Source organism: Amia ocellicauda, chromosome 11 (assembly GCF_036373705.1).
Source record: "Amia ocellicauda isolate fAmiCal2 chromosome 11, fAmiCal2.hap1, whole genome shotgun sequence".
Classification (NCBI taxonomy): domain Eukaryota; kingdom Metazoa; phylum Chordata; class Actinopteri; order Amiiformes; family Amiidae; genus Amia; species Amia ocellicauda.
Genome location: NC_089860.1, coordinates 18438974 through 18455337, shown reverse-complemented (window position 1 = coordinate 18455337; position 16364 = coordinate 18438974). Strand labels below are relative to the sequence as shown.

General features: G+C 37.2%; 1 protein-coding gene across 1 annotated transcript; it reads left to right on the top strand.

The window, feature by feature from the left end:
- The first annotated feature begins 2745 nt into the window (after positions 1-2745).
- Positions 2746-5307, top strand: adra2db (adrenergic, alpha-2D-, receptor b). Its single transcript, XM_066716808.1, has one exon. The coding sequence runs from the start codon at positions 3273-3275 to the stop codon at positions 4518-4520; it is 1248 nt and encodes a 415-aa protein (XP_066572905.1). The 5' UTR covers positions 2746-3272; the 3' UTR covers positions 4521-5307.
- The last annotated feature ends 11057 nt before the right edge of the window (positions 5308-16364 follow it).

The window sequence follows — 16364 nt, the reverse complement described above, 5'->3', positions numbered from 1 at the left end:
TTTAATTAACATCCATTCTCTAACATTTTAATTGCCTACTTTAAGTTCTAAATGTATTAACTTTTCCATCTATTTAGTATGTTAAATTACACGCTGTTCCATTTTAGATAATATTTCCTCATTTCCCAAGATAAATTATCTTAACAAAATGCAATCACTGTAGATGGGCCAATTTTTACAGCATTGCAAATTTTAATCTCAGAAAAGGGACTTTATTTGTTATTTCTTTCAGCATTTTGCTAGAGAAGCGAGGGGATACATTAATAGCATGACTGTAATTCCTATTAAGCACATTTTTCTATCCCTCTTTTCTTCAGTTATCCACTTACAAAGTCAAAGTAATTTGAAAGACTCTTCCTATTGATGTTGTTGAGTAACCTAGCACATCCTGTATTTTCTGTCTTCAGGACAAAAGTCTTCAAGCAGTAAAACAATGTAATCACCCTGCCCTGAATCAGATGTTTTGGATGGTAGTGCACAGGTTTTATGGGATATTGCTGTTTTGATCACATTATCATTACTGGTGACTAATAATAGTGCTGATTATGAGAGTTATAATAATAACAGACAGAAGCATCCGTGATCCTAAGAGAGTTTTTCAATTGGAGAAACAGTCCCAACTTTAGGAAATTTGAGTCAGGCTTTTCTCCTTTCCTAAGAAACTTCAGCTGAATGAGTTTCAGGACATACAAATGCTTTGAGATGTCATTCTTTTGTAATTATAACCCTTCCTGCTTCCCCTTTCAGACAGGTCATTGATTTTACCCTCAAATGAATGTGTTTCATCTTGTATCACCTAAAATATGGCTTTTGTCAAGGTTTTGGACAGAAACCAAAAACAGAAATATAATTATGATTACGAAACCTAACAAGATAATTTATTGAGTGCTAAAGGGCATTTGCAGACCAAAAGCTCAAACATTGAACATTGTTCCATCCATCCATCCAACATTTTCAATATTCGCTTCATGAAGTGAATTCGCAGTGTGCAAAATAGGGTACAGGCTGTTCGTGTAGAGTGGGCTTATTACTGAAATCATAATGGATTTGTATATTGAAAAATCCTGAGACCACATTATATTGAACATCAATAACTGGTTGTCAGTCCTCTTCACTGACAGATACATCATCATTATTTTTATCATTATTAGAAACAGCCACATTTATTGAGAATCACTAGTAGATTTAGGTCTATCAGTTTATGTTGCATAATTCTGGTTGAATGATAGCAAAACATTTGTTCGGTTGTAGGTTATGATAAATGAGCATGAATTAAACTCAAATCCTCAAATCTTTCAATCCAGGACATTTTTCATTGGAGAGTGATATGTGCCTTGGTTTCCTATATTATTCTTGATAGGACTGTTTAAATTGCATTACCCTTGATGATGAATTTGAATTTGCAGTCAAACCTCAGATTAATCACAATAAACATAATTTACTACCCTCTCTGTACACATATTGGAATGATGGTTTTGCAAAACAAAATGAAAAGTTTAATTGTTATTACATCCCCAGTCAGTCGCAAGGCAAGAAATTGTGACAGCCTGTGAGTTTACACTGCTTTGTGTCTGTGAAACATTATACAAATAACAAGCCTTTAAATGACCTCAGAACCAGAATACTGGTGGAACAGTGAATAGGGAGGGATGTTCCAGTATATTACATTTGGGAATTATATCACATCATTGAACTTTGTGGAGTCTAATAAATTATACGTGTGGTGATTATCAGCCAAAACAGCCTAAAAGACCCAGAATGTTAAATGCATAATGCTTATTTAAAGATTGCAAGTCATATACTTGAAATGTATTATATAATTATATTATATAATTTATTAAGATAGCATTCCTTACTTAAATACCTTTTCTGAGACTTAATTAATCCTTCTCTACTACTATCATGCTGATAGCTAGGTAATTAAGTGTTAATTCAACCTAAAAAAATTGATCAACTTTTGTAAAGATGACAAATGTTCTTTCTTTTTTAAATAATGAAATAAATTGTGTGTGTGTGTGTGTGTGTCAGAGAGAGAGAGTGAGAGAGAGATTAATTTACGTCCCTCCAGTAAATAGGGTATGAAATTGCACTATAGATGGGGCATCTTAAGGTATCATTATTCCAGTTGTAGATCCAATAATATGTTCTTTCATAAAATGTATCCATTTCCTAAACAAGTTCAGGGCATGATTAGTACACATTCACTTAAAATAAATGTCAAACTGCACTTGTTACTGGTTCAATGGAGCTAAACGATGTTCTATGGAACACTTACTTCATTTGAAAATGCAATATATCTCTGTGTGTGATCACACAGATAAATCAGATACAGAGATACAGCGAAATCACCTTATTTTTGCATTTCGTTTTATAATATAGACGAAAATCATCAGCTCGACTTCCAAAGAAACAACAACACCTCAAGGCTGTGACAGTAGCTGACTTAACACTACAAAAGCAAGAAGACAGATAAGAGAACAAAATCAGGCATTGCTGTGATCTGATCAGTGATGCCTAGTAGCACAATCTGATTTTGTAACGGACTTAACAATAAATACCCTTTCCGAATCAATTAATCAATCAATCAATCAATCAATCAATCACAGACTGTGTACTTGCATACTTTGAACTGCAGTGGAAACTCTCCGGGGGAAATGTGTGTTCTTAAGTAAGTCGGCTGTGATATGGGTTGGTCCTCAGGATGATGTCACTCCTCCTGCCTGGGAAGGCTGTTCACAGCCGATAGACACAGTTAACAGAGTGTGGTCAGATGTGAAAACAGCTCCATGTGCTTTCGTCTCCTGCCTTCAATAACAGGATATGCATGGGCTTAGCAGCAGCCAGATAAAAGCACACAGAAGACGAGAAAAAGACGGGCAAAAGACAGATAAAGAAAATGACCATCCGGTTCTTGGAATAGCATCACATAAGAAAAAGGAAAAACAAAAGGAAGGCGTTTCTATTTAAAACTTGGGAAAATGAAAAACGTCAGTCAATGGAAAAGTGCACTTCATTTCGACCGAAGAACTCCTATGCCGTAACTGCCAGAAGATACACCTGTGGATGATTTTTTTTTTGTTTTTTTTTTGTACTTTTTGCGCAATGCATTACTTACTCCATCACGTTGAACGGACTCTGCAAATGAACTCATCTCACAGAACTAAAAATGGCCAATGCATAATGAATCCGTTGTATCTGAGAGTGATTTTCTTATAAAATGAAGTTTCTAAAGCTGCACGGAGAACCGCAGCTGCTCTGAAAATGTGACCAGCATGGAGGTCACCCAACAGACACTTGGCGTGTCCAATGCCTCGCAGGATGCCAACAGCACCGGCCCCCCGACCCCTCCACACTCACCGACAGCGGCGGCTCTCATCGTCCTGGTGGTGACCGTGATCATCCTGGTCACCATCGTGGGGAATGTGCTGGTGGTGGTGGCCGTGTTCACCAGCCGTGCGCTGCGGGCTCCCCAGAACCTGTTCCTGGTCTCCCTGGCGTCTGCGGACATCCTGGTGGCCACTTTGGTCATCCCCTTCTCGCTTGCCAATGAAGTCATGGGCTACTGGTACTTTGGCAGCACCTGGTGCGCTTTCTACCTGGCTTTGGACGTGCTCTTCTGCACTTCCTCCATTGTCCACCTCTGTGCCATCAGCTTGGACCGATACTGGTCGGTGACCAAAGCGGTCAGCTATAATTTAAAACGGACCCCCAAAAGGATCAAAGGCATGATAGCCGTGGTCTGGGTGATTTCAGCTGTCATCTCTTTCCCACCTCTGATGATGAAAAAGCACGACGAGCTTGTGTGCCTCCTGAACGACGAGACCTGGTACATCCTCTCATCCTGCGTGGTCTCTTTCTTTGCGCCGTGCGTAATCATGATCTTGGTATACTGTAAGATATACAGGGTTGCCAAACAGCGATCTTCTACCGTTTTTGTGGCCAAAAATGGACTGGAAAGACAGCCCTCGCAGTCCGAGACCTGTTTTGTGCAGAAGGATAAGTTCGAGATGGAGAGTCCAAGCAGTCAGAGCTCCGGCAGCAACCAGAGGCAGGAGGAACTGGAGGATATCGATTTGGAGGAGAGCATTACTTCGGATAGCAAGCCCAGAAACTCTCGCTTCTCCAAAAGGAGGAAAGTGGAGGGTTCCCACTGCTGTCCGAAACAAAGCAGCCGGCTGTCTTGGGCTTCCAATCGAGCCTCTCAACTTTTCCAGGAGCAAAAGACGAGACAACACTCAATCTCCAAAACGAAAGTGGCGCAGTTGCGGGAGAAGAGGTTCACTTTTGTCCTGGCTGTAGTGATGGGGGTGTTTGTCCTGTGCTGGTTTCCATTTTTCTTCACCTACAGTTTGCAGGCTGTGTGTGAGAAAGCATGCAACGTCCCAAATACACTTTTCAACCTTTTCTTCTGGATTGGTTATTGCAACAGCTCTGTGAACCCTATCATTTATACAATTTTTAACAGGGACTTCAGGAAAGCGTTTAAAAAAATCATATGCAGGACAGCAAGGCGCACTTAAGGAGTGTCACATTGTGTTTCGAGTTTATAGGCTAATGTAAAGTATTTAAACATGTGAATAGAATCGTCTATTTCAAATTTAACTGTAAATAATTATTGATTTAAAAATATAAAGTACTAGTAACCTACTACATTCCTTTGTAGGAAATAAAAGCTGTGTAAATTCTGAAATTGTGATTGTTATTCTGATAGAACAAAGGCACTTAATGGTTTGAATCACAAACAGATCATTTAACAAAAGTAAATAAAATGCTTTATTACCTGCTGACATCCTATAATATTGAGTCATTTACTGACAAATAATCAGTTAAACCATGTAAACCACCCAAAAGGTTACACTGTTGTATGGGTTAGCAATTGCAGGTTTAACAAGTTCCTATTTGCGTTTTATTTTGGCACAGTCAGCGATAGGAATCTTAATAATGCAATGTTATAATGCAAATCATATATAATGTATGCTAAACTAAATGTTTTCTTTTGATAAACTTACGAAGGACATTCAGTGTATTGTTTTTAATATTTTGGAACATTTCTGAAGTAGGCTACATTTTCATGAATTGCATATGAATAGTTTGTGGTTAAAACAATGTCGATGTTATGCAATCGTCACTATTTACATACAACACAAAACAGACCTACTTTCCAACAATTGTGAAATTATGAAAAAGACAAACGAAAATCGATGTCGCATTTTTGATTACCAAATCACTTCCCAAGTGTTTCCTTTGTTTATATACATGACTTGATTTATGTTTATATGTTATTGTAATTAAAAAGCTATTTATTCAGATCGTTTAAATTATGCATTATCTGTTGTGGCTAGACTGCACTCTAGATTTTATTTTATTATATATTTTTTTAGGCTACATGATTGTTTTCAAAAACTATTGTTCGCGATTATTATTATTATAAAGATTATTATCATCGTCATCTTGTTCAGCGTGAAATTGCATATATTAAGTGCTTTCTATTATTATTATTATTATTATTATTATTATTATTATTATTATTATAACCTACTGTATATGTTGGAAGCTTTCCCAGTGTATCCACGAGTTTATGGTCTGTTTCATGGTTGAACTCATTTTGACAGCAAAACATTTCCAAACGCAAATTATTTTTTTTATTTACTTGTACCTGCTTTAAAAAGAGTAACAGAATATGAAATTCAGGGCTTCCGTGACGTAGACATATACACAATATATGGCACCCCCTTCTTGGTTGCGACTCATCCAATTTTGCATCACTGCATGTGATGGTATTCAGATAAACTATTTCACGTAAACATATTGAATTTCCACTACCAAATTTCATATTTATCTTTCTCAGTTATCAGTAGTTGTTGTTACGAAGTGGCATATTTTTTTGTATTGATTATTATTATTATTATTATTATTATTATTATTAATAATAATAATAATAATAATAATAATAATAATAATCATAATAATAATCATAATAATGTGAAATACAATAGTATACATAAAATAATTCAGAAAGGTTTTTACGTGGTATCAAGCAGATTCACTATAAGAAGTTTGATGTGTATCTCAAAAGCTGTGGGAGGAGTTAATAATAATATAATGTTATAGTAATTAAACAACAATAGTATTATGATTACTTTTATTATTATTAATAATAACATGAATCATATTATTATTAATGTCTTATATTATTATTATTATTATTATTATTATTATTATTATTATTATTATTATTGTAATTGTACACAGACATGAGTTGTGAAACAGCATTTTTGACAAATATTTTTGACCATTTCTTCCACAAAAGACGTGATTCTATGAGTAGCTCTCCGTGGTCCTGAAAAACAGTCTTCCACTTATTTGTGAACCCCAATTTCCTTCATCTTTTTGACATTCTTAAGTCTCATCTCAGTGCCAAGAGATATCTACTCAACGCTTGTAACAGCTAGCCAGGTTTTTAAATCCAGTGGGTAATACGACAGAAGTAGATCAGTAGAAAGTTGTGATGTAGTTTTTTCAAAGTGAGGACCACAAAGAGTCACATTCCACTTTGGACTTTGGGAATGGAGCAAAGTGAATTGAACTCCCACCGATTCTGCATTTAGCAGTTGTTGTAGTGGGTTCACAGTGAAATTAAATCAACGTATTAAAGGAAGTTATACTGAGATTTATTTTTAAATATGCTATTTCATCATTTTTTTTTAAGTACAAACAGGGAATTGTTTTTTTATTAAGTTACATATGGGGTCCATAAAACAGAGAAAAAAGTCTTTTAGATTTTAGATTTTTCTTTCTGCTGTAGTCTAACAAATTGATTCCAGAGATAAAGCTAATTGGCTCATTTCTTGGAAAACAATGGTTCTTCTTTTGTTTCAGTGTTGAATACATAATGTAACATCCAGAGACAAGGTCATGTTTTTTTAGTGGAAGTGAACAATTATAGTGCAGAAAAAAAAGTTTGAATTTGATTAAATGTTTTTGGTTAGAGAAAAAAAAACTAATGTTCATAGCAAAACTTTCCCCTCAAAGAAGAGTAAGAGTCCAAACATTGAATACAATAGTCAATTGGTTGGCACTACTTCCATCTCCAAAACCTCTTGTGCATCTTCTGTGAGCAGCATTCCTAATGCAAATGTTCTGTTTATAAATTCTTGAGTCTGAACCATTGCCTTGACCCCAGGAAAATACTTGCTGAGAATATACAGCATGTACTTTTTCAGGAAGATGAGGAATTTAGCTTTACTCAAATACAAGAAAGAAAACATTGTCTTGATGTCTGTGTAAGACTTGCACAAATTATCAAATGATATTATCTGTTTCAATATACTGTCAACATATGGAACAGTGCCTTCATAGTAAACTAATTGTGTTTATGTTACCTTTTGCTGCTCTGTGGGTGAAACCCCACACATAAATTTGAAGGTTTCATATTGAAAATCCAGGTGAACCTGCTACATCAAATTATTGTACACTTTAAAGGACTCAATCAGTAACCAAATGTGCTTTTAAACACCAAAGGCAAATTCAATTAAAAAGATAAATAAAAACAAAATAACATTAACATTACATAATAACATAAAAAACTTTCATAAATCCCTGTTTCCTCCTGAGACGTGGCTGACTGATACTGGTCTGCTATCAGATACTGTGAGGTTAAGCAATGGAGAAGGTCTGAAGTGGTCATTCTGAAGTGGCAGCACCTGTTGGACAATGGTAATCACTCACTCCCACACAATAACACACTGGGAACTTACTCACTGGTGTGACAATAGTTTTGACAGCGATAAATCTGACATTTGGGACCTTCTTTATTTTGTTTAAAATGTAAGCCCTAAAACTGATCGTTATTGTATGCAGCTGGATGTAATATAATATTTTACACACGTATATTTATCCAAACAGTTCTCTTGTGTAAGGGGTTAGAGTTATGTATCTTTGAAATTACTGAGGAGGCACAGATTCAATTTGCTTAATTAGGTAGGAGATGTGATGACTGAAAATAATCAATTAAATGCAAAAAAGACACTAACTTTAATTAGAAGCATCTCAACAAAGGGATAGGAAACATGGGAAATAAAGAAATTAGAGTTGCACCACAAATACAGTGACTGTGCATGTAAAATGCATTGTGCTTTTAATTAATGCAATGTAATGAGCAATACAACACAAAAGTCATGTCTATGAGGTTCAAAACACTTGAAAAACTAGAATTTGGTTTAACATCAGCAAAGAGGGGGCACAAAATAAAATGCAATTGTCACATTTACCATGTTGTGTAATTGGTTTTTGGTCCAGACAAAACATTGCCAAGTCACTTACTGGTCCATCAACATTTCAAGCTGCATCCTGATTGCATAGCTTCTGAGATCTAATGATATCAGGTTTCAAGGTGGAATATCTGTTAGCAAATTGTTTTTTCTTTACCAGTTATCTCTCTTCACTGGAACATGATGACTTGTGGGGTGAGGCTTTATTGTGCTTTTTTGAGTCAGCTGTGCACGTGCTGTAACGCCTGACATGCATTCAAGTTACATCAAGAACACACTGGGCAGCCACTGCTGATTTATGGAGCCCACCCATAAAGACCAGTTCACATATTGTATCAGTAGTTAGCAGAGACAATAGTAATATCTTTATACAGTGAGGGAAAAAAGTATTTGATCCCCTGCTGATTTTGTATGTTTGCCCACTGACAAAGAAATGATCAGTCTATCATTTTAATGGTAGGTGTATTTTAACAGTGAGAGACAGAATAACAACAAAAAAATCCTGAAAAACGCATTTAAAAAAAGTTATAAATTGATTTGCATGTTAATGAGGGAAATAAGTATTTGATCCCCTATCAATCAGCAAGATTTCTGGCTCCCAGGTGTCTTTTATACAGGAAACAAGCTGAGATTAGGAGCACTCTCTTAAAGGGACTGCTCCTAATCTCAGCTCATTACCTGTATAAAAGACACCTGTCCACAGAAGCAATCAATCAATCAGATTCCAAACTCTCCACCATGGCCAAGACCAAAGAGCTGTCCAAGGATGTCAGGGACAAGATTGTAGACCTACACAAGGCTGGAATGGGCTACAAGACCATCGCCAAGCAGCTTGGTGAGAAGGTGACAACAGTTGGTGCGATTATTCGCAAATGGAAGAAACACAAATTAACTGTCAGTCTCCCTCGGTCTGGGGCTCCATGCAAGATCTCACCTCGTGGAGTTTCAATGATCATGAGAACGTGAGGAATCAGCCCAGAACTACACGGGAGGATCTTGTTAATGATCTCAAGGCAGCTGGGACCATAGTCACCAAGAAACAATTGGTAACACACTACGCTGTGAAGGACTGAAATCCTGCAGCGCCCGCAAGGTCCCCCTGCTCAAGAAAGGACATGTACAGGCCCGTCTGAAGTTTGCCAATGAACATCTGAATGATTCAGAGGAGAACTGGGTGAAAGTGTTGTGGTCAGATGAGACCAAAATCGAGCTCTTTGGCATCAACTCAACTCGCCGTGTTTGGAGGAGGAATGACCCCAAGAACACCATCCCCACCGTCAAACATGGAGGTGGACACATTATGCTTTGGGGGTGTTTTTCTGCTAAGGGGACAGGACAACTGCACCGCATCAAAGGGACGATGGACGGGGCCATGTACCGTCAAATCTTGGGTGAGAACCTCCTTCCCTCAGCCAGGGCATTGAAAATGGGTCGTGGATGGGTATTCCAGCATGACAATGACCCAAAACACACAGCCAAGGCAACAAAGGAGTGGCTCAAGAAGAAGCACATTAAGGTCCTGGAGTGGCCTAGCCAGTCTCCAGACCTTAATCCCATAGAAAATCTGTGGAGGGAGCTGAAGGTTCGAGTTGCCAAACGTCAGCCTCGAAACCTTAATGACTTGGAGAGGATCTGCAAAGAGGAGTGGGACAAAATCCCTCCTGAGATGTGTGCAAACCTGGTGGCCAACTACAAGAAACGTCTGACCTCTGTGATTGCCAACAAGGGTTTTGCCACCAAGTACTAAGTCGAAGGGCTCAAATACTTATTTCCCTCATTAACATGCAAATCAATTTATAACTTTTTTTTAAAATGCGTTTTTCTGGATTTTTTTGTTGTTATTCTGTCTCTCACTGTTAAAATACACCTACCATTAAAATTATAGATTAATTATATTAATCAGCAGGGGATCAAATACTTTTTTCCCTCACTGTAGTTGCTGTGGGAATTCAGACCTTGTACTTTTGTATAAACAAAATTCATAATAAAGAGTAGACTAGTCTCAATGATGAATGCATGCTATAGTATCATTGACAGCTAAAAGATTCAATACAAAAACATAGTATGAAATATACTTTGATTTTCATTTACTCTAAGTGGCAGGTAACATAATTTTCATAAACTTAGATTATTGTGGAATATAAGCACCTGTTTGGGGAATTCAATATAAAACATATGAAGTGAGTGCTTGGGTGTGCTGCAACAAACTGATGACATGAACTGCAATAATTTCAGGTTGCTTGATGTTTATAAGTCAGCAGTTATGGAAGAGCCACAGCAAGCAAATTTAAGATTGTGGATTCAATTATGAACAGTTATGGAACATTTAGGTAAGCTTGCAACTTAATCATATTACATTTTCAATAAATACACCAAATGTACTATATTCATGGAATTAACTGGATAATATTAGAGTGAAGTAATTTAAATGTACAACAGATGGTGAACAAAAGCAAGACATATTATTTGTTTAACTAATTCATGAAGTTCAAGGCTTTGTATTCATTCTTATCCCTTTCATGCATAGAGGACACTTCAATGGACAGTTTTTGTTAAAGGATAATCTGATATGGAAACTGTTTTGACATTACAAATGCATGGTAACCTATCTCTTGGACATTTACTGGTATTAGAAAGGCTGCTATATACTGGTGTCTGCTGGTTACTACAAAAACAATAAGGTCAAATTAAATACATTTGTGCAGGGAAGTTCAGTAGCACCGAGTGCCTCAGGGAGTTTTGTAAAATCCTTTAACAGAAAGAGCAGAGCAGGTAAAATATATATTCAAAGATTATAATGTTTAGAGAGTAATATGGAATATGTCTTGTTCAATAACTAACTTTATTTTTGATGTAAAACCATATGTCCACTGGACGCCGTGCAATACAATGATTAATTCTGCATGTTATGCCTATGTTGACGTTTAAGCTTAAGCAAATTGTTTTTGATAAATAGACTAATTTTATAATAATAATGCAAACAGTTGCCATGATGCAGCTGGTACATGCAAAACAAACTGCACCTGCATGCAGTAAAACCAGTATTTGTATAATCTCAAATGCAAACCAGAGCTCAACATTCAAATTCCTTAACATGACATAATGTTTTTTACTTTTAGAAAACAGAGGATCTAATAGAAATTTCATGAAAAGCTCTGATAAATGTAGCTCTTTGTGTTATACTAAGCCTTCAAGGGTATTTCATGGGAAAGGAATTGTGATAAAGCAAAGCACTTACAAGCAAGAATGAAATATTAAGCAGTTACACCGCGGGAGGAACAAAAATAATCAATAAGTTATGAAGGTATGTCTGAGAATACAGTCTCTTACAAAATGCGAAAGGAAATACATTTTCAAAGGAAAGAATATTGTTTCAACTCCTGAGGTCCATACAAATCAAACAAACACACTCAAGTACAATCAATCCTCCCTCATCTTCAAACTTAGGAAATTTCTCTCTCTCTCTCTCTCTCTCTCTCTCTCTCTCGCTCTACTGTATCTATATAGCGAGAAATTTCATAGGTTTGAAGAGGAGGGAGGATTCATTGTACCAGAGTGTGATTGTCCGATATGTCTATATTGTGGCACAATGTGGGGATGTACACGGCTACCTTCCTTCCTTCCGATTCTGTTGGTCTTTTCTTTAGTGATGCAGCCCTTGTTTTACTTCTGATCTCTTTTCTCCACACAGTCATGCCGTTGCCTTGTTCACAGGCTTGTGTTGATTCTCTCCTCTGGGCTTCATGAGGGACTATTTTAAACTCAGGCCTTAGGGCAATGGACACTGAGCCAAGTTGTGGTAGGTGAGTTGACAGTGACAAATGAAAGGAGGACTGGTGACACTTTTCACTGTGATATGCAAAATGTGCTCATAGTGTAAATATGTAGCATGACAAAAACTATAGGAATATAAATATGAACGTATTGGCATAATTTGTCATCTTAAGTGTGAGTGCTTACATACAATACATTTGTGCATTCCTTGCAATGATTTCCCATTTCCCTATTGTTATTATTATCATCATCAAAAGAGAGAAACATCATCAGAACATTTCTCTTTTAACAATGTGTAAGCACAGATGAAAGCCCTGGCCCTCACAGTAGCACAGCTTTACGCTTTCTCAAGGATCTGTGTCTTTGTGAAGGGAAAAAGTTCCCACTCCCTTGTCGTAAGGAATGATAAACAAAGAATTGTTTAGGAAATGGCCGGGGTTGCATTAACCTTTGCACTTGACATAATGGGAAACCCAGACCTAAGGAACAATTGCTTCCACATATAGAAAAAAAAAGGACTACAGCTGCATTCTTGCAACAGGAAGGAAAATTACGAATTTCTATTCACCCAAAGAGAATCTTTACAGCTGTGTGAAGCTGAATGGGCGATTATATTTATTAAAGAAGAGAGAAAGCATCACTGCCAGATATGTTTAAGAAAACCAATAGCAGACTTGCCTGTACTGTAATCAGTGTGCTGTTTAAAAACAGGATTGACTGATTTCTTTTAAATTTGTGATGGCCCATTCAAATTTGGTATTGTTTGGTGTTTTTGGAGCGGGAATGTGTTTTATTTAGAGGTGCAGTATGTGCCAAAAATGATCTCATTATAAATAACCTTTAGTTTTATTTTTTTATACCTATTTTATAACTGGGACATTTTTCACGAATTGAGGACAGACAGCCTCCACACACTGCATGCGTTACTGTGTGTGTGCATTGCGACAGTGGTCTCTGCTAGATTATTAACCAGAGAGCCAGCTGGGGATTTCACCTCATCAGATGCTATCAGTTTGAGTAATTTTGAACAGCCACTGCGTACTGACAGAAAGTGGCACAGTCTGGAGTTTAACAAGCAGTCTTCAGACTGAAGGAATCATTCTGCTGTTCAGACAGAGGCTTTCATCAGATCAGTTTTAAATAAAATGTCATTATAGCTTTTACATACGTTGCTTTGACATCAAGCTAAATATTATTGGTGGAGTGCATTTTTCAATTATCATTTTCAATCATATACTGCAGGCTGCTTCATTTCCAGAGCATTTGAAGAATATAACGGCAAAATATGTTGCTTAATTCTATTCCTCATAAACCATTGTGTGCACAATCTAAAGTGTGGCAATTCCAGCCAGCTGAAAATTGTGTTTTTGAAACCTTGCTACATGACATTAAAGCATCAATTACAGCTAGGTTGATCCACTGAGAGACACTTCAACAAATTAATGGATGCATTATACAACTTAATTTCTCACTTTTTGTTTCAATCGCCAAGCCAGAATCCTATCATGGTTTCATTACATAACCATTTTTGTAATTATGAAAGGAAGCAGGAAGTGAGGGTAAAAAAACAATCCATCAAAAAAGCTCACGTGACTGTCAAGTAAAAATAACAGTTTAATCTCACAAAGACAATAATATTCAACGCACCAGAAGACTGTTTTTTCACTAAATCAACTATTTTGGATGCCTGGTTCTCCTCACTCCTGTGATGTAATCTAGAACTGAAATGGCTCAGAATGCATAATATGGTCATGTAACCCTATTGGCAATTAAGTCAGTCCTGACACCATTGACCACAGTAGTAATGAATAAATACATCTTGATTACGCTGAGGGTTCAGCAAAGAATTACCTCAGATGTCTATATCTTATCAGACTGAAGAGCAATGCAGAAACAATAGGGACCAAGTTCTGGCGGGATGGGAGGAAGAATGCAAAACAGGCTACTTGATAAGGGTCTCTAACTAACAAGACGATACTATAAACAAGGCCTGATAAATGTGCTGTATTCCTGCATGACACCAGGCAGCATTAACCTTGAAGAAATCTAACTAAAGAAGGAAAGCAAAGGAGAAGTGGATGTTTGGTATCTGTGTCATTTACACAAGCAACTGGCATAGACAAAAAAGCAATTGGCTATTGTTTTGCTTTATCTGGAAGGAAGATTTATGACCAGCTATCTGGGATAGACAGCACAAGCACATATTCAGTCATGAATGTAAGCTGGGAATTTCTTTAGAGAAGGCTTGGCTTTCATTCCATCCCCGGTGACCGCCAATTTTTGCAACAACTGAATGAAAGGAAGCAGATCCGATGCCAAAACTGAGGAAACCTGTCCTGTTTACTAAAAATATTATCTCCAGGTTCTTTAGGTCCATGATAATTTCATAGATAAGCTACTCTCTCCACAAATTAAAATTAATCCATCCTATCCACACCTATTAATGAGGTATACATATAAGGAAGTGTGTCCAAATCTAGTTCTCTGGTGTCACATCCCTGGACGCCATTAGAACATTTTAGAACCAAGACATTTAAGGATCCATCTGCTTTAATTTACAAAAAAAAAAGTTTAGGGCACTATAGCTGTCACTGAAACCTATGTATGAATTATGGTTGATTTTCCAACTGATTGGATTGGGCTGTAATCCTTTCAGTTCCTGTCTGTTCCATAAACACAGTTTCACATGAGGAATGCGTTGGTGTCTGCCATGCTCAATGAAAAGGGATTAACAGATCCCTACAGGGTGTATTACAATATTCTACCCAACATACTGGCTTTCCATTCTCCCACTTCTTTACTCAAACCATTTCCTTAAGACCCTTTAATTTAACCACATATATACATCATATATATCAGCAGCAGCAGCCTTTCAGGATCCATTGCTGGATGAAGGCCTCCATAAGATGTTTCCACCTGTTTCGATGCACAACGTCTCTTTTCCAGGTTCTGCCAGCATAACCTTCATCGTCCCTTCATTTATGTGGTCTTCTTCTTTTGTAATCTCTTGGAACACGTTTTATAGTTTATTTTTAGTTTGAGAACAATGAACAAAAGCAAGAGCAGAATAAATTAACAAGTGAATTAAACAAATAAGGAATTCACAAATATGTAAAAACAGAACCGCAAAACACACTGACACATTGATGAACAAAAACATAATATAAAATGACATTCAATATCAACATATTTTCTCACTGTGCATGAGCAATAGGCAACATTTCATTTGTGTGGATGTTGGGCACAACATGTAATTTGTGACGCGCACTGTACACCTGTACTGTAGTTACTGTAGCGATGAGCAGTTTTTCCACTGAAGACACAGAGGGTGTGAATAAACCTGGAGCTGCACCTGCGCAAACCTGTGCCGGACAGGCTTTCTTTACACTGTGCCATAACGGTGATGAGTTGACAATGCTGGTTAGCTCATTTAGAATCAATATGCAATATAGGCTGGAAATTTAAAAATTACTACAGTCAAATTTGACTTTTTATGTGCAACTGAAGGATGCTAAAAGCAAGTTAGATTGGTTTGCTGCAGTTTTTAGGGGATATTCAAACATATTCAACTGATATACATGCTAGATTAAATTAATAGAGCTCGGGTATTAATCTGAACATACACTCACCTAAAGGATTATTAGGAACACCATACTAATACTGTGTTTGACCCCCTTTCGCCTTCAGAACTGCCTTAATTCTACGTGGCATTGATTCAACAAGGTGCTGAAAGCATTCTTTAGAAATGTTGGCCCATATTGATAGGATAGCATCTTGCAGTTGATGGAGATTTGTGGGATGCACATCCAGGGCACGAAGCTCCCGTTCCACCACATCCCAAAGATGCTCTATTGGGTTGAGATCTGGTGACTGTGGGGGCCAGTTTAGTACAGTGAACTCATTGTCATGTTCAAGAAACCAATTTGAAATGATGATTTGACCTTTGTGACATGGTGCATTATCCTGCTGGAAGTAGCCATCAGAGGATGGGTACATGGTGGTCATAAAGGGATGGACATGGTCAGAAACAATGCTCAGGTAGGCCGTGGCATTTAAACGATGCCCAATTGGCACTAAGGGGCCTAAAGTGTGCCAAGAAAACATCCCCCACACCATTACACCACCACCACCAGCCTGCACAGTGGTAACAAGGCATGATGGATCCATGTTCTCATTCTGTTTACGCCAAATTCTGACTCGACCATCTGAATGTCTCAACAGAAATGGAGACTCATCAGACCAGGCAACATTTTTCCAGTCTTCAACTGTCCAATTTTGGTGAGCTTGTGCAAATTGTAGCCTCTTTTTCCTATTTGTAGT